The sequence below is a fragment of the Stigmatopora argus genome, chromosome 21 (genome assembly GCF_051989625.1).
Source record: "Stigmatopora argus isolate UIUO_Sarg chromosome 21, RoL_Sarg_1.0, whole genome shotgun sequence".
NCBI lineage: Eukaryota > Metazoa > Chordata > Actinopteri > Syngnathiformes > Syngnathidae > Stigmatopora > Stigmatopora argus.
Genome location: NC_135407.1, coordinates 8,269,935 through 8,295,109, shown reverse-complemented (window position 1 = coordinate 8,295,109; position 25,175 = coordinate 8,269,935). Strand labels below are relative to the sequence as shown.

The window sequence follows — 25,175 nt, the reverse complement described above, 5'->3', positions numbered from 1 at the left end:
ACATTTTAATTTTTATCTATGGCCATTTTTATATTGCCAGTAAGAAACATGATTGTGATCATAATTGACCAATCGTCAATCATTAAGTGATACCGCTCTTGCAAATACAATGTACAGTAATCCCTCAAATTTCACGGTTTAGACAGACATGGCCGCGATAATCGAAAAATCGCGATGTAGGGTCACCCCTATCATAACTACCTTTTTTTTCTTCAGTGCTGATTCCTAGTAGCAAGAGTACCTTCTGCTTACGAGTTTCAGCGTGGATTTTTCACATTTTTATGAACTTTAAAAAACAAATTTTGATAATTAATAGCAGAAAAATATCGCAAAGAAGTGAATTAGCGATAAGTGAAGTCGCGATAATCGAGGGAAGACTGTAATAATTTTGTTTTAGCATCGACATTTTGGTACTCGGACGTTTCGCCGACGGACGTTTGGCCGACGGACAGTTCGCCGAAACGGGATTCGAGCGCTCGCCCCGCCCCCGGATCGTGTGTGGGGATAAAATAAAAATATATAAAAAATGGGCAGCACATTGTAGTACGTACTTGTATTTAGAAATATGTCCAGCGGGGGGCAGTACATGCCCATGTTATTCCTAAATGAATGTTATCTGTAACGGGCCGTATATGGCGCGCGGGACGAGGTTGAAAAACATGTACACACACGATCCCGGGGCGGGGCGAGCGCGCAAATCCCGTTTCGGCGAAACGTCCGTTCGGCGAACTATCCGTCGGCCAAGCATCCGTCGGCGAAACGTCTTTCGGCGAATCGTCCGGTCATGGGACATTTTTATGATTTGTCTTTACCTTAATAAACCACATTTTTGTGTGTGGCTAAGTGTGTCGATGATGTCACCCAAAGCGTGGCATTAGTAGCCTCGTCCCCATTATATTACTACTACTTTGTAGTTCCTACAGTTAATTTTTACTGGATTTGCAAATTACATATTCATTTTAGACCTTTATTTGTAAATAAATCAAAGTGCCAATGTCACTCCCTAAATGTCTCATCAGACCAGTGACACGGAAAGCACAACTGAAAATTATGCAAGTCTTCTTACTGGGTAACTCGGTATCTACAAGCAACAATAAGTCTGTAATAAATTAAAGGAATAAATCAGCCATGCAACAAAAACTCAAATCTGGCGACAAGGTTTGATGTATATACATCTATACCACCTACCAAATATAATCCTGATCCTTCCATGTATGATGGAGTACCATATTTAGTTCCTGCCCTCACCAACAAAAAGAACAAAGTAAGCAATAACTTGAGACCTCCGTCTGTGTGGTCTAAACATCACTTTTAGATGTTATGCCAGTGTGGCCTTGGCAACTGACTCTTTGCAGCCGTCACTTTGAGCTCTCAATTGTTGCTATATCGGATCTAATTTCCACACTTATTTCTAAATGCTCGGTTTTTGCACTCCACGAATGTTTCTCCCCACAATACATCTTGAATTGGCATATAATTACTGTAGAAACAATGATTCAAAGAGCAGTATAGGCTGATAATTACTTTTTTGCATTTAAACAAATATATTGTATTTTAGACGGATATTGCACTGACAAAGTTTTTGTTAGTTGGAGTCTTAATGGATCATACAAAAAATTGTGGACCTATCTGTTGATTATTTTTCCCCTGTATAAAAATCCATCCCAAAAAGACAACTTTATATTAAATTTTACCACAATGATGCACCATTTCATGTTGAAATAATTAAGACATCCCTTGATAAAGGGCAGAGAAACTTTTAAGTTAGAGAAGTCATTCAGCAGTCTTTCTTAAGAAACCAATTAATGCTATTGCTTAAGCACTCTCTTGCCAGGTCACCTTTTCAAGGATGGAAAGTGACAAGTGCACTTTCTATGCAGGGATTGTAGATGTAGAGATCTTGAAAAGACTAATTAGTTGATCCTACGGCCAATGTTTCCTCTAATTTTTTTGTTTGTCTGGGCAGAAAGACAACCTCCCTGAGCACACTGAGTACTGGTGTGAGCAACATCATCATTGCTCGCTATGGGCACACACCAGTATCACACCTGCCATAAGCAGGTGCATGTCTACTACACATAAATGATTTAGTAATAATAAAATGTAATGATTAATCTCTATGAATGGGCGGCCCGGGCGGATAAGTGGTTCGCGCGTCGGCCTCACAGCAAAAAAAAGGGATTTTATTTTGTGCGCTCCATATGATTTGCTGTGTGCAGAGAAGACGAGAGTAGTGCACAATTGCCCACGCGCGCAGCTTAGAGGGAACATTGCCTACAGCTACTTTTGTGTCATGGGATTCTTTTTACTCAACGCCATTTTCTCTCTGTTTTAACTTCCATTGTATCTTTTCAGTCCTCTGTGATTCAATCATGATTTGTCTGTGTTGCGTCTTCTTTTTCGCAGTGGCCCTGTATGCCATCAGTGCCGTGTATTTTGCCGGTGTGATGGTGCGCCTAATGTTGACACTGACTCCAGTGGTGTGCATGCTGTCAGCCGTGGCATTCTCTAGTGTATTTGAACATTACATGGGAGATGACACCAAACGGGAGAAACCCCCTGCTGAAGACAGCAGTGACGATGACGACAAGAGGAATTCTGGGAATCTTTATGATAAGGTAAGACTAAGTTGTACTCGACAATGTAATTTCTTTGGACACTGCTAGTTTGATACCTGTGCCTAACATTAGGTCACATTGTACAGCCAAGGAGCCAATACGATTTCTTGCCTAGTATTTCTCTGGAAAATAATTCAATTAATGCTTTTAGTATTAGGAGAAATAAACCAAATCCCAGGAGGGAAAGGCAAAATGTAATACTCGATTGGAATAGAATAATTGTTATTTGTGTAATCCATGAATAAAAGGGGGAGTTAATTCAAATAAAAAAAATATTGTGAAGGCTTCAAAAATGATATTTTTAAACCCAGCCTCAAAGCAGCTCTTACTCAAATCCGAATTTTTCTACTTGTGAGCCAAATCTTTGTCGCTCGAAACATAGTGTAAATCTAGCTCTATTAAAAAAATCACTGGAAACTTTTTTTTAAAACTATTGTTGTTGTTCTCTTAGCTCTGGACCAGTTGTTATGGTGCTTTTGTGTTCAAAAAGAAAGTCTGGCAGACTTTCATCTACACATCCCACCAATATTCCAAGCCGTTTCAGCTTAAATCTGATTCATCCATGATTCAACTAAAGCTATTTGATACGTTTACCCTTTCCCACGCATTGTAGCATGAATGTGTGATTTGATACCATTATTTTTGTCTTACAACTGTTGGACAACATTCAGTCTAAACCTAACACCCATCTATAGATTTTTCTCTTCTAAATGAATATCCTATTCAATAACTGAAACAATGTTATTTTACTCAAATGATTATAATGGTGGAGCATGTTAGTTAGCATAATAGTTTGCCTGTGTCGTTCATCAAGTAATTAATCAATGTATGTGCTCTTTATGTGAAACCATTGTCATAAGTCTTTTGTCTCCCACTTCAGGCTGGCAAGGTTCGCAAGCATGTGTCCGAGCAAGAAAAAGCAGAAGAGGGTTTGGGTCCAAACATCAAGTCGATTGTCACCATGCTCATGTTAATGCTGCTGATGATGTTCGCCGTCCACTGCACCTGGGTCACCAGCAATGCATATTCAAGCCCCAGTGTGGTGCTTGCCTCATACAACCACGACGGGTATGAGTTTATGCTCACCTGCACACTCCATGCTTTGATTTGACTTTGCTATAATTTAGTACTGGCGCCATATTTCCCGTCATTGGAGGTTTGAAATTACGAGTGACAATGGCAACTTCTTCCCGAGGGCCACATGTAGCCCTTTGGGCTTTTGAATATTTTTTCACTGGAGTGGATTGGAAATGGTGGTAAAGTGATGTGACAATGTCAGCTGCTACAGACGTACATGTCTACAGTAATCCCTCGATTATCACGAATTCACTACTTAGCGATTTTTTTTAATTCATAAAAAAATTGAAAATACACGCTGAAGCTCATAAGCGGAAGCCACTCTTGCTACTAGGACTCAGCACTGAAGTAAAAAAAAAATGTTTTTTTATTTTTTAATAGGGTTGACCCTACTTAGTGATTTTTCGATTATTGCGGCCATGTCTGGTCTACATTAACTGCGATATTCAACGTATTACTGTACTTCCTGCCTGATAGGTGCCCACTTATCTCAATAACAAGGTAGCTCATTGCTACATTCATAACTTGCAAAACTGCCCCAGTCAGCCAAACTTTATACATTATGTAAATGATTTTCAACTTTAGGACGGTGTTCTGGCTCATTTCATGAAAATGTAGTTTGATTACAAACAAAGAAACAGCAAATGAATGCACAGAGAATTCAGCTGTCAAGATTTTGAATGAATGACTTGCACTAAACTATCAAGGCCACATTTCTAAGCATATACAACACAGAACATGCTGACTTCTATGAGAGCAGACCTTCAGCATCATGAACATTGCTGATCAACACCTCAGTTATAATGTAGCCTGAAAAATCACCACGGCTAAAAATCTCAACTATATAAAAAAAAAACAGAATCGTAGTTTATCGGTACTCGGACGTTTCGTCGAAAGACGTTTGGTCGACCGGATGTTTGGTCGCCGGGTTGTTACTGTTGAAACCAGCTCTCAAAATTATAATTATGAGAGAGAAAGAGAGTGAGTTTAATATCTTAATATCTAATATCAAAATATCAACAGTAAACTCTGTCATAATTTGACAGCGAGCGAACCCGGCGACCAAACGTCCGTTCTACCAAACGTCTGTTCTACTAAACGTCTGTTCTACTAAACGTCCGTTCTACCAAACGTCCGGTCGACCAAAGGTCCGGGGACCAAACGTCTTTCGACGAAACGTCCGGTCACGGAGTTTATCTACCAATTAATTTTTATTAGCTCATACAAATGCAGCATCCATGTGTCAAAAGGTTGAGGTAAGAGGAGAAAGACTTGCATTTTTCATACCACATTAGTTGAAATATTGATGCGTTTATGACAGCATGAGCTTTGATATGGCTATTTATTGCAGTGTTTCTAGGTCACGCAAATGTTACTTTTAAGCATATGCTGCAGCTATCTTTGGGGTAAAGTGTGGCTTAAATGAACGCTTTCCCACACATCTGCACTGATTTAAAGTTACCTGAGCTTTGTGGCACTATAAAAGGGGATTTCAAATTGCCCTTTGCTCGGCCTGAATTATATCTTCAAGCATTTTGAGTTGAACTGTAGCTCACATTGAGATAACTAGTCATGTTCCATCTGACACAAGTAGAGCCCTTTTCACTGTTGATGTAATCTCCCCTTCCTCTTTTCAATGAGAGCCATGGCTGTCTTGCGACACAATTTCTGAGAATGCTGCTTCTCGAGTAGGATATAGCTCAATAATTTGATGGTATTTCAGCAGACCTTATTGAAGGCAGTACAGTGAAAGTGTTTTTGCAGCTATTTTACCATCGGTTAGTGACCAGGTTACATTTCAACTCCCCCCAATAAAGAAAGGCCCTAAGAAGAATGAAGGTGTTAAATTACTAAAACATTTTCCATCAGTTGGACTTATGCAGCAAGGCTTCTATAATGTGTATGTCTGAGCCCAAGGGAAATTACTGTGTTGGGGAAAAATATTTTTCCTGCCATGTAAAGTTAACCTTTATAAAAGTTATGGCCAAAAGAGGTATACAGTGAGCAGTTGACTGCTTTGGTACCTCGACATACGAGTGCCCCGACAATTTGAGATACGAGTAAATTTTCAGGCAAATATTTATCTTGAGATACGAGACAAATGTTGATACACGAGTATACAGCGGACACGAGAGGCTGCTCATAAGAACATCATGGGCACTGTCTTTCTGGTCGCAACTCCCTCGTGTATTGTCTCTACGAGCACTGGGCGGAGCGTTGCATTTTTTTCACTGATTTTTGTTCCCGTTAGTCAGTGCGAATGGCGGAGCGATCGCTAATACGAGAGGAGTAGTATGTGCTACCTCTCGTTGGCAAGTGGTCGTGCGTTATCCTATTGTGAGGCATTTGTGTGCTTCATTTTGGGAATATTTTGAAGAGAAGACAAAATCCAAACAACCCTCGATAGGTTGCATCTGAAAGTCAGGGTGGAGGCGGGGCAAATAGAGCCAAAAAAGAAGAAAGGTATAAAAATGTTGAACAAAATTAGAATTAAATTTAGTGTAGGGTTAGATTAAATTAATTTTTGAGTGTCTGCATCGTAATCCAAGTTCATTTAAATTTGTTTGTTATGTTACGAGCGCGTTGCCATGCAAAAAGATCTGGATGTAATTATTTCCCTTTTTTTGTCTTAACAGGTCACGTAACATCCTGGATGACTTCCGGGAGGCCTATTACTGGCTGAGACAGAATACAGATGAGCATGCACGTGTTATGTCATGGTGGGACTATGGCTATCAAATTGCAGGGATGGCCAACAGGACAACACTTGTTGATAACAACACGTGGAACAACAGTCATATAGCCCTGGTGAGTGTTTGAATCCAATTAAGCAAATTCTGCTTCCTCTAGCCTTATGTTCTGCTGCTATTTTTAATGCACGTATGCACAGAAAAACTAATGATCGCTTCCAACAGCCACTGGAGGATTAAGATGAGTGCTGTATTTTCCTAAAGTAATTTACCAATTGAAACAGCTCTCTCCTTATGAGCCTAATAATGTTGTTTTCTTAAGCATCTAGTTTAGGGGCACTACAGTTAATTGCTCTCACGTACTGTAGGGTTGTTGTGTTGATTTCTCGCTTTTAGATCCATTTAAAAACGTTTTAGCTTAAAACAACATCTGCTCTTTGACTTCCCTCGCTGCCTGTTGCCTTTATCTGTTCTTGGCTATATAATTACTAAGCGTTAGCTGTTGTAACTGACTATTGGCTGCCACTCTGCTTTATTTTAGTTTAGCTTAAACTTTGACCTTGACAACGAATGTTGATGGGGAAACTTCCTCTCACTAAGCAGACAAGAAACTTTAGTTACTAGTGTCATAAAAGGTTTAAATCACAGGAATTCAGTCCACTTCCTAGATTAAAGCTTGTTTCTGCCCAATATTCAGTAAAGTTTATAGATGAGTGGCAGCCAATGCCCCCACTTTCTAAATGCGTTAAGATTTTCAAAGCTAATCTAGACTATAAACAACTAGAGGAACAAGTGTACATGGAATGTGTCATAATCGACTGTCTAAAATATTCAGATTTTTGACGTGATCTCTGATCACCCGTGTAGGACTGACTCTACATGACAATCTGTTGTTCACAAATATTTTGTTTTGAGTCATCTTTCACCAGACTCTGGTGTGTTTAAAAAAAAAAAAAATCAAATCTGCCTAATAATTTTAACTTGAAGTGGAAGTAGAAATAAGAGTTATCAAACTATAAGAACCGTTCCATTTACTGAGGTGACAATTAGCAAATGGTAATTTTGATCGATATGTGAATTTTGCAGTAAAACTGCGTTTTTATCTCAGTTTAATGAGTTACTGGTCAGAGTGAAAAATATTCGGAGATGTAATTTTCTTTGTCACGTCTTAATAATTAACTGCCACTTTCACACACTTTAGGTTGGAAAAGCCATGTCTTCCAATGAAAGTGCAGCATACAAAATCATGAGGTCCCTGGACGTGGACTACGTGCTGATTATTTTCGGCGGTGTCATAGGCTACTCGGGCGACGACATCAACAAGTTTTTGTGGATGGTGAGGATAGCAGAGGGGGAGCACCCGAAGGATATCAGGGTAAGTGTTGCCAGCTCACCTTTCATGTGTCAAGTATTGACACACACCTCCAAAGGAATCAGTTAGACCAAGGGTCTCAGACTCGGGTTAGTTCGCGGGCCGCTTTAACGTCAACTTGATTTCACGTGGGCCGGACCATTTTAGATATAATATTTAGATTTTTTTTAAATAAATGGATTAAAAGAACTGGATTAAAAGCCCTGAATATTCAGTTTTTTTAGATCTAAAACAATGTTTATTTTAGCTTTTTTAATATATTTTTAGATTTTACAAAATGATTTTTGAACTAAAAACAGAAAAAAAATGATTAAAAAATTACAATTATTGATTTCAAAGGGGGAAATCAGGAAATTTCATATACATCTATACTTATTTTAATTTGATACTAAAACAGAAAGTTGGGACTCATGATTTACTTTCCCGGGCCACACAAAATGATGTAGCAGGCCAGATTTGGCCCCCGGGCCGCCACTTTGACACATGAGTTAGACAGTTATGTTTTGGATTTGGTCCAGAGTTTTATATAGAGACATTTGTCAAAAGGCTATTCTTAACTTCATGCTTAAAAAGTTGCAAAGAAGAAGAAAATCTCTTACTGGTCCGAAAGATGTACGTTAACTCCACAGAGTAGCATGTGTAAGTGTATGAAAAATCACAAATGCGTAAAAAATAGATCAAAACCAGCTTTTGAAGACTAATATTAAATGAATAGTTACGCAGATTTCAACATTGGCAATAAACAGGCTCATAGAGAAAGAATAACTCAAATATAAAACAGGCTCTAGCATGCAAAATTGAAGACCTATCAAATAAGTCTATTTTTCACCCTTTTTTAGTTCCATTGCCATATTAAGGTGCCAATGTTATCACTGTAATGCGTATTTCACGGACTATAAAGACAAAGCAGTGGCAATAGCTTTTTATGATTGTTTTATATGCAGTATAAATGATAATTGAAGTTCCACCCACAATTGGAAATGTCATGGCTTATTGGCAAACCAGTCATATAAACATTTCGGTATTGGTTGGTATACAGTTAATGTCACATCCATTAAAATGGATGATTGGGAAAGAAGTGCAAAAGGTTGCTCTTTTGGAACTACAGCTTTAATATGTATCATCTTTGTTTCATTCACTATGTAAAATGGACTGTGCCACTCGGTGGTATAGTTGGTGTTTTACTATTCCACCTTCAAATGGTCTAAGCAGCTGCTCTTTTCACTTGGCACTCCTGGAGGTTTTCATTAATCACTTCCCCCACAGACTCCAAGTGCAGATTTTCTCTTGTTTTTTTCCATTCTTTCCCTTAATGGAATCCATCAAATTCCAATATTAGATCTGTGGTTTGAGCCTCATATTAAGCCCAGGCTGGATTTCATCAGTCAACTGGCATTTTCCACTATTTTTACTTAGGTGGAAGAAGAATTGAAAACGTCACTGATATAATTGTTCGCTTCATTCCCCTCCCAAATATTGCAACATTTTGTTTTCTTGTACAGTAATATCTCGACATACGAGTGCCCCAACATATTAGCAATTTGAGATATGAGTAAAATTTTGAGCAAATATTTGTCTTGAGATACGAGACAAATTTTGATTTACGAGCATACAGCGGACGTGAGAGGCTGCTCATAAGAACATCATGGGCCTTGTCTTTCTGGTCGCAACTCCCTTGTGTAATGTCTCTACGAGCACTGGGCGGAGCGTTGCATTTTTTTTCAGTGTTTTTTTCCCCGTTAGTCAGTGCAGAATGGCGGAGGAGCTTGCTCGATAATACGAGCGGAGTATATACTACTTCTCGTTGGCAAGTGGTCGTGCGTTATCCTATTGTGAGGACATTTGTGTTTTGGGTAATATTTTGAAGGGAAGACAAAAGCAACAACCCTCATAGGTTGCATCTGAAAGTCAGGGTGGAGGCGGGGCAAATAGAGCTAACCTGGAAGAAGAAAGGTATAAAAATGTAAAACAAAACTAGAATTAAGTTTAGTGCAAGGTTAGATTAAACTTACTTTTTAGTGTGTCTGCTTTGTAATCCAAGTTCATTTCAATTTGTTTGTTATATTACGAGCGCGTTGGCCTTTCTGTAGTTTAACTTTACATTAAACCCCATGTAACCAAGCAATCATACAGTGCGTGCCACATAATAAATCACCATAGAATGCATTGTTTTTCAATGGTTGTACAAATTCTATGTAAGTAAGCCTTGAATATTTGTCATTTTAAAAAAATTATTTTTTTTTGTAAACCTTTTTTCAGGAGAGTGACTACTTCACCCCTCAGGGAGAGTTCAGAGTGGACAAAGCAGGTTCACCCACTCTGCTCAACTGCCTCATGTACAAGATGTCCTACTATCGATTTGGTGAAATGCAGGTGAGTTATGCAGTAGAGTTGGAGCTATTAACCTCTTCATTTTGCACCGTAACTTCAGTCTACTGAAATATACAACAGTACTTGATCAGTGTCACATATTGAGAACAAGTCGGTTGTAGTTAGAATCCTTTGTTGGTATTTCCTTTTGGTGCTCGGGTAATAAATTGCTGTTTTGCGCAAAGACAAAGTTCACACAAATCTTCTCATCCGTGAGGTGCACTGCGATTGTGCACCTTTATAGATGGTAACGAGCAGCTCCCACAACGAAAGGTGACTTGCAGGTGCCTCAGGGGTGACGGGGTTGTGAGCAGCAGGATTCCGAGTATTTTTTGACGCTTTGGGCTGTGGAGTTAGAAAGAAAGAAGGCAAAGGCAGGGGAGAATTGATCTTTCTTAAGCAGACGTGACTGTTGCTGCCTCCAGGACAGCTGAATCAGTTGCAGCCAAGAGATCTGGGGGAAAAACTCAAGTGATGTAGGATTGTTTATAGTAAATGAAAGCGGAAGATAACTGATGACCTTGCCAAGTATCTGAGGCTCTGTTGGCCTTTTAATGAAGCCCTAGCCGCAATTTATACAGTGGAACCAATTTCCTAAATATGGTCATTGAGTTCAAAGCTTCCAAAGATCAAAAGTTTAACATCGAAACTCATGGTTTTAATAGTGACCAGGTTCTTCTCTTTAGGATGGTTGTTTCCAAATTTAAAGTCCCGACTATTTTTACACAGCACATCCGTTTGCATTCCAAATGTATATTTCCTTGTCAACATTTTGAAAATAACTCGATTGGGGGACTAAAAAAATCGGTACACGGTCGATTGGTCGCCGGTCTTTTGGTCGCCCGGAAGGTAAGTGGTAATTACCATTTAAATCGTTGCTCAAATTCCCTAAATACAAACTGCGAATTAATATTTAGTCATACTTAATGCCCTAGTAATTATTAGGTTAAAGAAAAGCTCCAAATTTCAGACTTTTGTTTTTTGTTGGAGAACTTGTTAAGACCCTGACTGAACTGACGTAGCTTCTTAAAGGGACAACGCATGTACATACAAACTCTTCTACACTCACACGTCGGCTCCGTGAAACTGCTCATGGACATTGCTGGCTTTTATTGATGCGTAGACCGTGTTGTTTTACCCTGTTTTGTCGCCGGTCTTTTGGTCGGCTGTTGTCACGGTCTGGGCGACCAAAAGACCGGCGACCAAACGACCTCACACGAAAAAATCACCTTTTGAGCGTTTCGCTCTGGCTTAGTCTCCATAAGTGTGGTTAGCTGAGTTGTTGCATTAGCTGTTACTTCTCTTGAGGGGGAGCAGAACTATCCTGCCATTTGGAGTAGCTGAACAGTAAATACACCATATCAGGGGCGGTGCTATGCATTAACAGACAAACAGGACAGATGACGATTTATTAAAAGCGCTTAGTTCTGGGAAATCCAGTCCTACAAGAAGGTTGTGTTGTAAAATATACATCAAGCGTACGAGGATACACACGAGCACTAGTTTTGGACTTTGAACGTACCCCTGGTGGGAAAGTCATCATGACTCGATAGGCTGCAAATTTTTATTCACGAAAGCATAATACCATTTTTAGTCTTTCTAATCCATTCATCTGAATCTTCCGCTCTGTTTCTTTGTCAGAAGTTGGCAAAGAACTATTATTTTTTTCCTCACTCCGGGGAGCCATGTTTCTTCTGACATTTTACTACCCTGTCTCCGCAGCTGGACTTTCGAACGCCGCCGGGCTTCGACCGGACACGCAACGCCGAAATTGGTAACAAGGATATTAAATTCAAGCACCTGGAGGAGGCCTTCACCTCGGAGCACTGGCTAGTCAGGATCTATAAGGTCAAGAACCTCGGCAACAGGGAACCACTGGACCGTAAGCTTCGCAGCATTGTGCCCAAACAGAAGTACACATCCAAAAAGGTACAAACATACGCTCATATCACAGCATCTAAAATGAGACTCTTTGAACCATTCATTCATTTACTGCAAAATGTCCTTATCCACCATTCAAGAGTATTAATTTCACTCATTATCATCTTTTTTTTGGACGTTTTGCGCCATCAGTGGCACCAAAACAGTATTCACATCCTAGTTCACATTAATTGGGAGGCAATACACCCATAACCAGCATATGGTTTTATTCATTTAAATTTGGTTAATTTTGTTTTAGACCTGTGGACATAAAGATTTTCATGATTACCAAAATAAGTCACTTTCCTTAGAAAGTGGTGAAGATATATGTCAATAATTTCCCCTTTTTTATTTGAAACATATTAAAGTTGCAAAGTACAACATATTGTCCAAACTGATTAACATTATCTTTGTATTGTTAAAATTTCAGATACAGCATTTTTCAACAGCTCATTATTAAATCATGCTGGTGGAGCCTCAAATTATTCATAGAATGGAAAAATGTTGAGTTTGGTACTTAGATATTTGTGAGCGTGCATCTTCCGGCTGCAAATAATAAATGAGGTGACGGTTATTTGAAGCTAATATTAGCGAGAAGCATCTCTCTTATATTGACCCTTTTTTTTAAAGAAGATAGAAGATAAAGATTAAATATCTAATCTTCATACTTAGATATTTAAAGTAAGTGATATGTTGTAAACAATTTTTAATCAAGCAATTAAAACACCCAACTTCCATGATTCCTGTCACAGAATGTATCGATCTAGTAGGGGTTTACTGTACAGTAATACATTGACATACGAGTGTTTCGAGATACGAGGAAAATTCCAAGCAAATTTTTGACTTGAGATGCAAGACAAATTTGAGATACGAGCATACGAGATGGTTCCCGATGCGGGTGTCCGGTTGGTCGAGTATGCGAGATGCTGCTCATGAGAACAGCACTGTCTTTCTCTTCGCATCTCCTTCGCGTAAAAATATCTATGAGCACCGATCGTATGTCGAGAGACCACTGTACAGTGGTACCTCGAGATACGAGCTTAATCCGTTCCGGGACTGAGCTCGTATGACAAGATTCTCGTAACTCGAGCGGAAGTTTCCCATTGAAATGAATGGGAAACAAATTAATTCGTTCCAACTCTCTGAAAAAAACACCAAAAACAGGATATTGGATTGAAAAAAATGTTTTATTTCTTATAATTCGCCATATATTGACAAAGTAATAAATAACGAGTGGTTTGATAATAAAGTGTTTAATAGGAGTAAAATTAGACACATTTCGCGGAGGGTAGACAGCAGCATACACGGAGGCGGGGGGGGCTTTATCCACGGCAACAATGCACTCGTAAACGAACAAACAAATTTAAATAAACTTGGATAACTATATACAGACACTCAACGTTTAATGTAACTTCAAACAAAACTAAATTCTAAATTTGTTGTAATCTTTTTTACCTTGCGTAGTTCTACGGGTTGACACCACCTGGCCGCTCCGCCGAAGTCTTCAAAACGAACCCATCAAGAGTTGTTTGTTTTTGTCTACCCTTCAAAATATATTTCGATAATGTCGCATACAAATGTCATCACAATAGGATAACGCACGACCACTTGCCAACGAGAAATAGTCTTTAAAGAACGATCGCGGGAGATTCTTTCCTTAGAAAGAATAACAGGAAATACAATAGTTGACCTTACCCACGTATTGATTGTGGGTAATGAAGTTTTATTCTGAGAAAGGTTGCCATTGCCTATGGGTGTTGTGTGCACGAGTATACGTCATTACCCAGAAAGCCCTCTTTTTGCCCGCGCGTTGTGCGTTTCCTGGTCCTATGAGAAACTCGTCTGAATTAATCGTTCCGTGCTCGTATATATTGTTATACACGAACGATATGCAAAAAAAAATGCCATGGCCACCTAGCTTGGTCGCATCACGAAATTTTGACCGCATCACGGGCGAATTATTCGATCGAAATTTCCCCCGTAATACGAGCATTTTGTATGACGAGCGGTCGTATGACGAGGTACCACTGTATTACTAAATGTGATGTGTTGTCTTTGCTTATTTCAGACGGCCAAGAGGAAGCGAGGCTACGTCAAGAACAAGCTGCTCCTGAAAAAAGGCAAGAAAGTACAAAAAAAGTAACCCCGACGAACTCTCCTAGGAAAACGAACCCAATGCGAAGAAACCTCTGACAAACAATGAAGAAGAGCACCAGGGTGTGGATTTCTGTGGCACTTGGGCTCAAGCGTTTCTCATTAAGAGCACCCCCGTGTGGCGAGGAAGGTAATGTGTCAAATTCTGGCTCGAAAAAAAAACGTCATTTTATCTTTGGGGAGGATGGGGGGACATTTTTGTCTTGCTTCTTTTCTCCACTTTTTTGATTTTGCTGTTGATTATTTTTTTTTTATTTTTTTTTTTAACTTTGTACTTGAATGTGTGGCGAGGCATCACACTGCTCTGCTGGTTTGTGTTGATTAAAACTGTTGTGCTACACGAATGATTATCAGTGCGCAAGGTTGGGGGGGGGGGTTAGAAGAGGGGGCAAATGGGAGTTTTTGCACCAAAGAGCCATTGATGTGACCTTGCTCCACGGCACATGTGAACTCCTGAAAGTGAGCAAGCGCTCTGGCCTCGTTCCTGACACGTGTACACACGAACGTATGCGGTATGGAGGGACATCACTCACCTGTTTGACAGAATTCAACTTCACAATCATAAGCTGTTTTCTTTTTGTCTTTTAATTTTTGTCCCCCTGTCTCGCTCACGCTTCCTTTTCGAATCATTTATGAACCAATTGGCCTAACTTGTAACGGTTATGTAAAGATCATGTCAAAGGAGTATAATATATTCGATTTTCGTGATTTTTTCTTTTTTTTTGTATGCAGTTTTTTCCTCAAAATTACTTTATTGAAGTGTTTTTTTTTTGTATGACAGCAAATAGATCAGTGAATGCAATAATACTTGTATAGAGGGCCTTGAGATTTTGTTCATGGATGGAATGAATGTGAATTTTTACGATGATGCCCGTCCGTCCCCTCTCAGAAATAGCATAGATTGTCAATTTTTTGGTTGCTTGAGCTTCAAGAAGCAACAATGTCAAGAGTAGTGATATTAAATTAGGCCTGGCTTCCTGTAGACGGAACGGAGCACTAGTTGAGCGAGCTCTCGTGCCTCTCGTCGACTCACTTTTGCCGTCTTCCGTTGTTAGCATGACGTTTAGCTTCGCAACATGATGAGGTGTGGAGACACTCGACAACTGGAAATGTTACGACAGGGAGACTGAACTGAAAATACTGATGAGGGGATTATTTTGGAAGATTTTCCCCATTTCAATTTTTGCCTTGCTCGCTCCTCTCGAAGGGAAACATACACACAATCACCTGTTCATTTAATTTCAGCTAATTCATTCGTGTTGCTGTTTAGGGCCACATTCTGACAAAAAAGGCAATTATGAGAAGAGGGAACTATTACAAGAATTAAGTTGCAATTTTACATTTCTTTGCCGAAAAACGACTTTCAAATTTGATCACTTTTTAGGTAGTCGACGCATGTTGTGCTCAATAAATTATGGAGATTCCTTAGCTGTTTTGTGGCTGCTTGGGTCATTTAGTCCTCCAGAAAACTAGCCAATTTGTTGTAACTTTTCTCTATTAGCTGCCGTTCACTGTCTTTATGACTGTCACTATTTAAAATAATTTTTAAAGATGGAAAGATTATTAGAATATATCCAATGGCAATCGATAACATTGTTGAATACCCTTATTGACTAACATGGTTGAGAATTAAATTGAATTGTATTTACTTCCATAACTTTGACATTGACTATAATTCGAACATTTGAACTTTGGTTTAATTTGTTTCAACTTTCTTTTTGCCGTATTGTGACTTTGTTCTTGTAACTTAACAACTCTTTTCATTTGCAGTTTTTTTTTTACAACTTAATCTATATCATTTGACCTTTTTCTTAGCAGTGTGGCCCCTTAATAGTTCATTTCTAGCTGTTAATAAGAATTAATTTGAGTTATCTTCAAGCAGGGATTGACACAATATCACATCGATGTCTTAAATCGCGTTTTGAGTTTTTTTTTCTCGTTTACTGTGATGGAAAATACAGAAAGCAAAAAATAAAATTATACGTTTAAGGGGTGTTTCATGGCTATTTTTTTTCATGCTGGAATTTGTGGTCAGATTCAAATAAGTATCTTTGATTTTCTTTTGTTAAAATCATATTTCTCTTGACTGTCACTTAAAAAATTATTTTAACATTATCATGTTAGGAGTAAGACTCAAATGGTTCAAAAGTGCGTAACAGTCAACATATTTTTTTGTTTTCCTTTTTATTTTATTTTAAGAAAGGCACTGAACTGTTATTTTTGTTGCCATGTCTGAACGCAAAGGAGATTTTCGAAATGCACGCCTCTAAACTTTGTTTTTTTCGCATCTGAAATGCAAAACTTAGATGTGACTGTCACATCTGTACAACTGTTGTATTTTTCCCCCCTATGCTCTTGTTTTTATTTTATTTGTTCAGACCTTCAAACCATCACAAGGCTTCCTCTCAACAGTTTTGCTTTCAAGGGGAGATTTCAGACAAAGCCTTAATGTGACGTGAAGTTGTTTACCATTGTTTGTTCCATTTTCTTTAGGTTAGGGACAGCAAAACTTCAATCACTACTGCATTTTCTTTTCTATCGGTGCCCTTTTGTTTCTGGCACTTTTTGATATTTTCTTTTGTGTCACGGGTGTCTTGTAGACGCAGTCCTCCTCGGCTCTTCTTCACATTCAGCATTTACACTGTTGCTCTGTTTGTTCAGCCATCTTTAAATATACACCTAAATTAAATCATCTGTGTTGTCATTGTGGTTTCAAAATATTTTCTTGCAGGTTTCGTTGTCCACTAGGTGGCAGCATTCACACGAGAGTGGATGGTGCTGCATTGGCGTGGGTAAATATTATTCAACACCAATTTTAAATTTTCCACTTAACAACTACAAGTTGCAAAGATTCATTTTAATTCACAAGAAAGGCACCCAACAGGAGAGGAATCCCTTTATATGAATTAACCTAAATAATAACACTGAGGAAGGAAACAAACGAGTGGAATAAATCTTTTTTAAATGTCTGTATATGTTCAAAGTACGTATACAATACAATGAAGCGCTCTTGGCGTTTGAAATGTTAAACTTTTAATGGAGTCAGATGGCCTGGAATAAAGGTGAGTTGATGTAAAATACTTAGTGATAATGCTACTCAATATTTGGTAAAATTGGTGGACTAACATAATGTTTGCTAGCATCAAGACTACAAAAACCACGCCTATTCTACGTCATCAAAACGAACATTGAGTTGGGAGTACGTACAAGCAAGCAGCCATCTTTTCCCACATTCAATGTGGGCGTGGTTACGCCTATTGTTGACGCACCTGGGTAAATTATGCACATGCGCAGTATCTTGTGTTTTCAAACTGCCTTTTCTATGCTGATCGTCGATTTGTGCACACACGAGGTAAGGCGTATTGCAATTTACTGGCCTAAGTGCACTTTTATCACGCTACCGGGAGATTTTTTAGGACTCCATTGTGCCAAAAGCGCCAACAAATATGGTAGTTTAATGCTAGGTTGAGCACACCGTCGACAATTTAAGTTTGTGCTCATTTTCCCCACCGGCTGTTTGCCCTATGTGACTAGTTATCTTAACATTAGCATTAACGTCACGACCATCCTTCCCATTTGACTTTAAAAGTATGTTGTCCGTTTTCTCGCCATTATTGAGTCGTGTAGAAATACTTTTAATTTAATCATACAAAGCCGAGACATCAACGAACAGTTTGCTGGGTAAAGGCTCACTCAAAAATGACATCCAGAGGCATGACTGTGTTGTATGTAATACAGTGGCGGTCCGTGCATTTTCTCGTAGCGCCTTCAACGTATCAATCCAACCCTCAAAAACTATTTTATGGCTATAAAACCTCTACTGCAGCTACCGCTGCGACACAATAAATAACCAATAAAGCAATGCACAAAACGGGTGTTTAGCACTCACAGTGAAATCTATCATTACTAATTAATGATAGATTTCACTGTAAGTGCTAAACACCCGTTTCCTATTTATAATTGTTCACCAAAAAAATCACATATACATTATATAAAAATTGTTAAGCCAACTTTCTCCTAGCTGTTAACGTCAGTGTGTATATTTAATCGCCTTTTCTAGAAAAGGACAAAATGGCACGGAGCATTAACTTATTTTCATTCTTTATATTGATTGTTTATTTCTTGAGATTTCTTTTTCCTAGAAAAATTGTTTGGCAACTACCAAATAGCTTGGTTAAATTAAGTTTTCCCTGTTTAGCATCAGGATGCAGCTCTTCCTTTGTGCCCAAAACTCACTATACTATATATGCTAACTTTTTTAAATTTTTGCATGCAACAGGTCTTCATCAACCCTGGAGGGTCTCGTGGGTTTCCTGCTTGGAAGATGACGCTTCTCTTTCACCATGTGGCGTCTCTGAACTCTGACAGGTAAGGCTTTTTTCTTAAAAACATGACATAATGTATAACAAGGCTTTATTCATAAAAAACGACATAGTATAGTAAGCCTTTTTTCTTTAAAAAACGACCATGTATAGTAGTGTTTTACTTTAAAAAAAATGACCATGTATTGTAAGGCTTTTTTTTTTTAAAAAAAACGACATAGTATAGTAAGGCCTTTTTCTTTAAAAAAAAAAAACGACACAGTAAAGTAAGGCTTTTTTCTTTTAAAAAAACGACATAGTATAGTAAGCTTTTTTCTTTAAAAAAACGACATAGTAAAAGGCTTTTTTTCTTAAAATACTACATAGTATTGTAAGGCTTTTTAAAAAAAAAAAACGACATAGTATGGTAAGGCCTTTTTCTTTAAAAAAAAAAAAAAAAAAAACACAGTGTTAGAATAATGATTCAAACCTTTTAAATCATTATTAGTAATATTTAATTAAAAAAGGAAAAACATCTCTCAACATTTCTGGTTACACTTGCAAGGAAAATGCTATGCGACACCGTCTTAGTCCACAGTGCATTCTAAATTCTAGTAACTGAATCATTGTATTTAATCGCGACATTCGAAAAACATGTTCATGTAATCAGTACAATAACACCTTCTGGTTTGGAAAAACAACAGTCTCAAAATGAAATGGTGTGACATCTCCCCAAAACAATGGTACATAATATTTTCATTATAAGGAAAACAAAGCATTCAAGCAGGATTATAATGTTAACAAAGCAGTATTATAATGTCAACAAAGCCGTATTTTCAAATCTGCTGGTGAAGCCCCGACATAACAGTCTCATTTGGTCCTGCTGGGAAAAGGTGTCCGTCTCTTTTCCCTTGCCCTTGAGAAGAGAACTGCGCAGGAAAGAGTCCATCCCTTGACTTGATTTATAGCTTTACTACTTATTGAAAAATGCTTACAACACATATAGAATATTACCTAATAATTCTAACACACAGTAAAGCAAGGCTTTTTTCTTTTAAAAAAACGACATAGTATAGTAAGGCTTTTTTCTTTAAAAAAAACGACAGTATAAGGCTTTTTTTCTTAAAATACTACATAGTATAGAAAGGCTTTTTTTTGTAAAAACATGAAACAATGTATAACAAGGCTTTATTCATAAAAAACGACATAGTATAGTAAGGCTTTTTTCTTAAAAAAACGACCATGTATAGTAAAGCGTTTTTCTTTAAAAAAAATGACCATGTATTGTAAGGCTTTTTTTTTAAAAAACGACAAAGTATAGTAAGGCCTTTTTCTTAAAAAACGACCATGTATAGTAAGACATATTTTCTTAAAAAATGACCATGTATAGTAAGGCATATTTTCTTAAAAAATGACCATGTATAGTAAGGCGTATTTTCTTAAAAAATGTCCATGTATAGTAAGGCATATTTTCTTAAAAAACGACATAGTATAGTAAGGCTTTTTTCTTAAAAAAACGACCATGTATAGTAAAGCATTTTTCTTTAAAAAAAATGACCATGTATTGTAAGGCTTTTTTCCCCCTTAAAAAACGACATAGTATAGTAAGGCCTTTTTCTTAAAAAAACGACATAGTAAAGTAAGGGTTTTTTCTTAAAAAAACGACATATTATAATAAGGCTTTTTTTCTTAAAATACTACATAGTAAAGAAAGGCTTTTTTTCATAAAAACATTACACAATGTATAACAAGGCTTTATTCATAAAAAACGACATAGTATAGTAATGCCTTTTTCTTAAAAAAACGACCATGTATAGTAAAGCATTTTTCTTTAAAAAATGACCATGTATTGTAAGGCTTTTTTCCCCCTTAAAAAACGACATAGTATAGTAAGGCCTTTTTCTTAAAAAAACAACATAGTAAAGTAAGGGTTTTTTCTTAAAAAAACGACATAGTATAAGGCTTTTTTTCTTAAAATACTACATGGTAAAGAAAGGCTTTTTTTCATAAAAACATGACACAATGTATAACAAGGCTTTATTCATAAAAAACAACATAGTATAGTAAGGCTTTTTTCTTAAAAAAATGACCATGTATAGTAAAGCGTTTTTCTTTAAAAAAAATGACCATGTATTGTAAGGCTTTTTTTTAAAAAACGACAAAGTATAGTAAGGCCTTTTTCTTACAAAACGACCATGTATAGTAAGACATATTTTCTTTAAAAATGACCATGTATAGTAAGGCATATTTTCTTAAAAAATGACCATGTATAGTAAGGCGTATTTTCTTAAAAAATGACCATGTATAGTAAGGCATATTTTCTTAAAAAACGACATAGTATAGTAAGGCTTTTTTCTTAAAAAAACGACCATGTATAGTAAAGCATTTTTCTTTAAAAAAAATGACCATGTATTGTAAGGCTTTTTTCCCCCCTTAAAAAACGACATAGTATAGTAAGGCCTTTTTCTTAAAAAACCGACATAGTAAAGTAAGGGTTTTTTCTTAAAAAAACGACATAGTATAATAAGGCTTTTTTTCTTAAAATACTACATAGTAAAGAAAGGCTTTTTTTCATAAAAACATGACACAATGTATAACAAGGCTTTATTCATAAAAAACGACATAGTATAGTAAGGCTTTTTTCTTAAAAAAAACGACCATGTATAGTAAAGCATTTTTCTTTAAAAAAAATGACCATGTATTGTAAGGCTTTTTTCCCCCTTAAAAAACGACATAGTATAGTAAGGCCTTTTTCTTAAAAAAACGACATAGTAAAGTAAGGGTTTTTTCTTAAAAAAACGACATAGTATAATAAGGCTTTTTTTCTTAAAATACTACATAGTAAAGAAAGGCTTTTTTTCATAAAAACATGACACAATGTATAACAAGGCTTTATTCATAAAAAACGACATAGTATAGTAAGGCTTTTTTCTTAAAAAAACGACCATGTATTGTAAAGCGTTTTTCTTTAAAAAAAATGACCATGTATTGTAAGGCTTTTTTTTAAAAAACGACAAAGTATAGTAAGGCCTTTTTCTTAAAAAACGACCATGTATAGTAAGACATATTTTCTTTAAAAATGACCATGTATAGTAAGGCATATTTTCTTTAAAAATGACCATGTATAGTAAGGCGTATTTTCTTAAAAAATGACCATGTATAGTAAGGCATATTTTCTTAAAAAAAGGACATAGTATAGTAAGGCTTTTTTCTTAAAAAAACGACCATGTATAGTAAAGCATTTTTCTTTAAAAAAAATGACCATGTATAGTAAGGCATATTTTCTTAAAAAACGACATAGTATAGGCTATGTATAGTAAGGCTTTTTTCTTAAAAAAACGACCATGTATAGTAAAGCATTTTTCTTTAAAAAAAATGACCATGTATTGTAAGGCTTTTTTCCCCCTTAAAAAAACAACATAGTATAGTAAGGCCTTTTTCTTAAAAAAACGACATAGTAAAGTAAGGGTTTTTTCTTAAAAAAACGACATCGTATAATAAGGCTTTTTTTCTTAAAATACTACATAGTAAAGAAAGGCTTTTTTTCATAAAAACATGACACAATGTATAACAAGGCTTTATTCTTAAAAAACGACATAGTATAGTAAGGCTTTTTTCTTAAAAAAAACGACCATGTATAGTAAAGCATTTTTCTTTAAAAAAAATGACCATGTATTGTAAGGCTTTTTTCCCCCTTAAAAAACGACATAGTATAGTAAGGCCTTTTTCTTAAAAAAACGACATAGTAAAGTAAGGGTTTTTTCTTAAAAAAACGACATAGTATAATAAGGCTTTTTTTCTTAAAATACTACATAGTAAAGAAAGGCTTTTTTTCATAAAAACATGACACAATGTATAACAAGGCTTTATTCATAAAAACGACATAGTATAGTAAGGCTTTTTTCTTAAAAAAACGACCATGTATTGTAAAGCGTTTTTCTTTAAAAAAAATGACCATGTATTGTAAGGCTTTTTTTTTAAAAACGACAAAGTATAGTAAGGCCTTTTTCTTAAAAAACGACCATGTATAGTAAGACATATTTTCTTTAAAAATGACCATGTATAGTAAGGCATATTTTCTTAAAAAATGACCATGTATAGTAAGGCGTATTTTCTTAAAAAATGACCATGTATAGTAAGGCATATTTTCTTAAAAGGACATAGTATAGTAAGGCTTTTTTCTTAAAAAAACGACCATGTATAGTAAAGCATTTTTCTTTAAAAAAAATGACCATGTATAGTAAGGCATATTTTCTTAAAAAACGACATAGTATAGGCTATGTATAGTAAGGCTTTTTTCTTAAAAAAACGACCATGTATAGTAAAGCATTTTTCTTTAAAAAAAATGACCATGTATTGTAAGGCTTTTTTCCCCCTTAAAAAAACGACATAGTATAGTAAGGCCTTTTTCTTAAAAAAACGACATAGTAAAGTAAGGGTTTTTTCTTAAAAAAACGACATAGTATAATAAGGCTTTTTTTCTTAAAATACTACATAGTAAAGAAAGGCTTTTTTTCATAAAAACATGACACAATGTATAACAAGGCTTTATTCATAAAAAACGACATAGTATAGTAAGGCTTTTTTCTTAAAAAAACGACCATGTATAGTAAAGCATTTTTCTTTAAAAAAAATGACCATGTATTGTAAGGCTTTTTTCCCCCTTAAAAAACGACATAGTATAGTAAGGCCTTTTTCTTAAAAAAACGACATAGTAAAGTAAGGGTTTTTTCTTAAAAAAACGACATAGTATAATAAGGCTTTTTTTCTTAAAATACTACATAGTAAAGAAAGGCTTTTTTTCATAAAAACATGACACAATGTATAACAAGGCTTTATTCATAAAAAACGACATAGTATAGTAAGGCTTTTTTCTTAAAAAAACGACCATGTATAGTAAAGCGTTTTTCTTTAAAAAAAATGACCATGTATTGTAAGGCTTTTTTTTTTAAAACGACAAAGTATAGTAAGGCCTTTTTCTTAAAAAACGACCATGTATAGTAAGACATATTTTCTTTAAAAATGACCATGTATAGTAAGGCATATTTTCTTAAAAAATGACCATGTATAGCAGGGGTCTCAAACATGCGGCCCGCGGGACGATAATTTGCGGCCCCCGTCTTAATATGAAAGATCAATTTTATTTTATTTTTAATTTTTTTTTTTTTTTTTTTTTTTTTTATTTTATTTTATTTTTTTTTTTACCCCTTTCCTCATGATGGCGCCGTTTAAGTGGCAGCCAGTGGCAGTAGCTCTGTCCACTCATGTTTTTCTTGTTTTACAGCATGTTTTACATGAAAAATTAGAGGGAACATTGACATGCACCTGCTTGTGGCAGGTGTGATACTGGTGTGCCGATAGCGAACAATGATGATGTCGTGACCGGATGATTCGCCTAAAGACGTTTCGCCGACGGAGGTTTGACAGACGGACAGGTCGTACTAGTATTTGTTAGTTTAATGATTAAATACAAATACTAGTATTTGTATTTAATCATTAAACGCTGTTTTCAGCTGGATTTGACCGAATTTGAGAGCATTTTGAGCCGTTTGGCGAATGGACGTCTATAGACGTTTTTTTGCCTCCATCGCGATATCATCCAGTATTTGTATTTAATCATTAAATGCTGTTTTAGGATGGATTTGACCCGATTGCTGTCATTTTACGGCTCGGTTCTGCTACATCTGCCTGCCCAAGAGTGCTTATTCCCGGACTGCCATTGATGGTAGACGAACATTGATTTTTACTATAATTTGGACAACACCGGCGGCGGGCCGGATTAAAAATCCTAACGGGCCGTATATGGCCCGCGGGCCGAGGTTGAAAAACTTGTACACACACGATCCGGCGGGGCGAGCGTTCGAATCCCGTTTCGGCGGAACCTCCGTTCGGCCGAATGAACGTTCGGTGGAACGTCCATTCGGCGACCTGCCCGTCTGTCAAACGTCCGTCGGCGAAACGTCTTTAGGCGAATCATCCGAGTACCGATGATGTCGCTCACACTGGTACTCAGTGCGCTCGGGGAGGTTGTCTTTCTGCTCAGACCAACAAAAAATTAGAGGGAACTTTGGTTCGGAGCTGAATGAACCAATCACAGTGAGGTATACGGCTCTGGAGGGCGGGACATCGGCCGGGCTGTCCAGTGCCTCGCTCACTCACTCATTCATTCCTCCAATCAGCTGGGCGGAGGAGAAGCCGTGAGGCCGATCACTCCGCTCGGCGCGCACACTCCTCCGCTGCTCTCACCATAGAACTGAATGAGGCGCTATGATCCGTGATCCAGCCTGTGTCAGTGTCTGTAGCCATCTCCGCGATTGAAACGGAGAGCGAAAGTGCACATGCGCCACAAACCCGCGCGACTGAATGTGAAAGATCAACCCGAGACTCATTCCAAGTGGAAAAACATATTACAGAGCCCCAGAGATGTCTCTTTCAAAGCCTGCCGTGAAGAGAAAGGTCGGTGATGAGCACAGACAGTTTCAAGAAAAGTGGGGAGTGCAATATTTCTTTGTTGAACACAGGGGCACCCCGACGTGTCTCATTTACACTGAAAAAGTTGCGGTGCACAAGGAATACAATTTGAAACGTAATTGTACTACGAGACATGCTGTGGAGTACGAAAAATACCAGGGAGATGAGAGAGCCAACCAGGTTGCCAGTCTTAAAACACGTC

At 37.0% G+C, this 25,175-nt stretch overlaps 1 protein-coding gene and 1 long non-coding RNA gene across 3 annotated transcripts in view; both read left to right on the top strand.

Moving 5' to 3' along the window:
* The window catches only part of stt3b (STT3 oligosaccharyltransferase complex catalytic subunit B), a 48,165-nt gene extending 31,260 nt beyond the window's left edge, over positions 1–16,905 (top strand). The window contains exons 10-16 of the mRNA XM_077590609.1: positions 2,407–2,618; positions 3,499–3,686; positions 6,332–6,503; positions 7,587–7,760; positions 10,017–10,130; positions 11,850–12,056; positions 14,116–16,905. Coding sequence (XP_077446735.1) covers positions 2,407–2,618; positions 3,499–3,686; positions 6,332–6,503; positions 7,587–7,760; positions 10,017–10,130; positions 11,850–12,056; positions 14,116–14,190 — 1,142 coding nt within the window. The 3' untranslated portion in view covers positions 14,191–16,905. The remainder of the gene's footprint in view (positions 1–2,406; positions 2,619–3,498; positions 3,687–6,331; positions 6,504–7,586; positions 7,761–10,016; positions 10,131–11,849; positions 12,057–14,115) is intronic.
* Positions 16,906–17,386: 481 nt separating this feature from the next.
* Positions 17,387–25,175, top strand: part of LOC144067315 (uncharacterized) — a 21,078-nt gene continuing 13,289 nt past the window's right edge. For both annotated transcript variants that reach the window (XR_013297910.1, XR_013297911.1), the window contains exons 1-2: positions 17,387–17,553; positions 18,481–18,569. This is a non-coding gene — a long non-coding RNA (uncharacterized LOC144067315). The remainder of the gene's footprint in view (positions 17,554–18,480; positions 18,570–25,175) is intronic.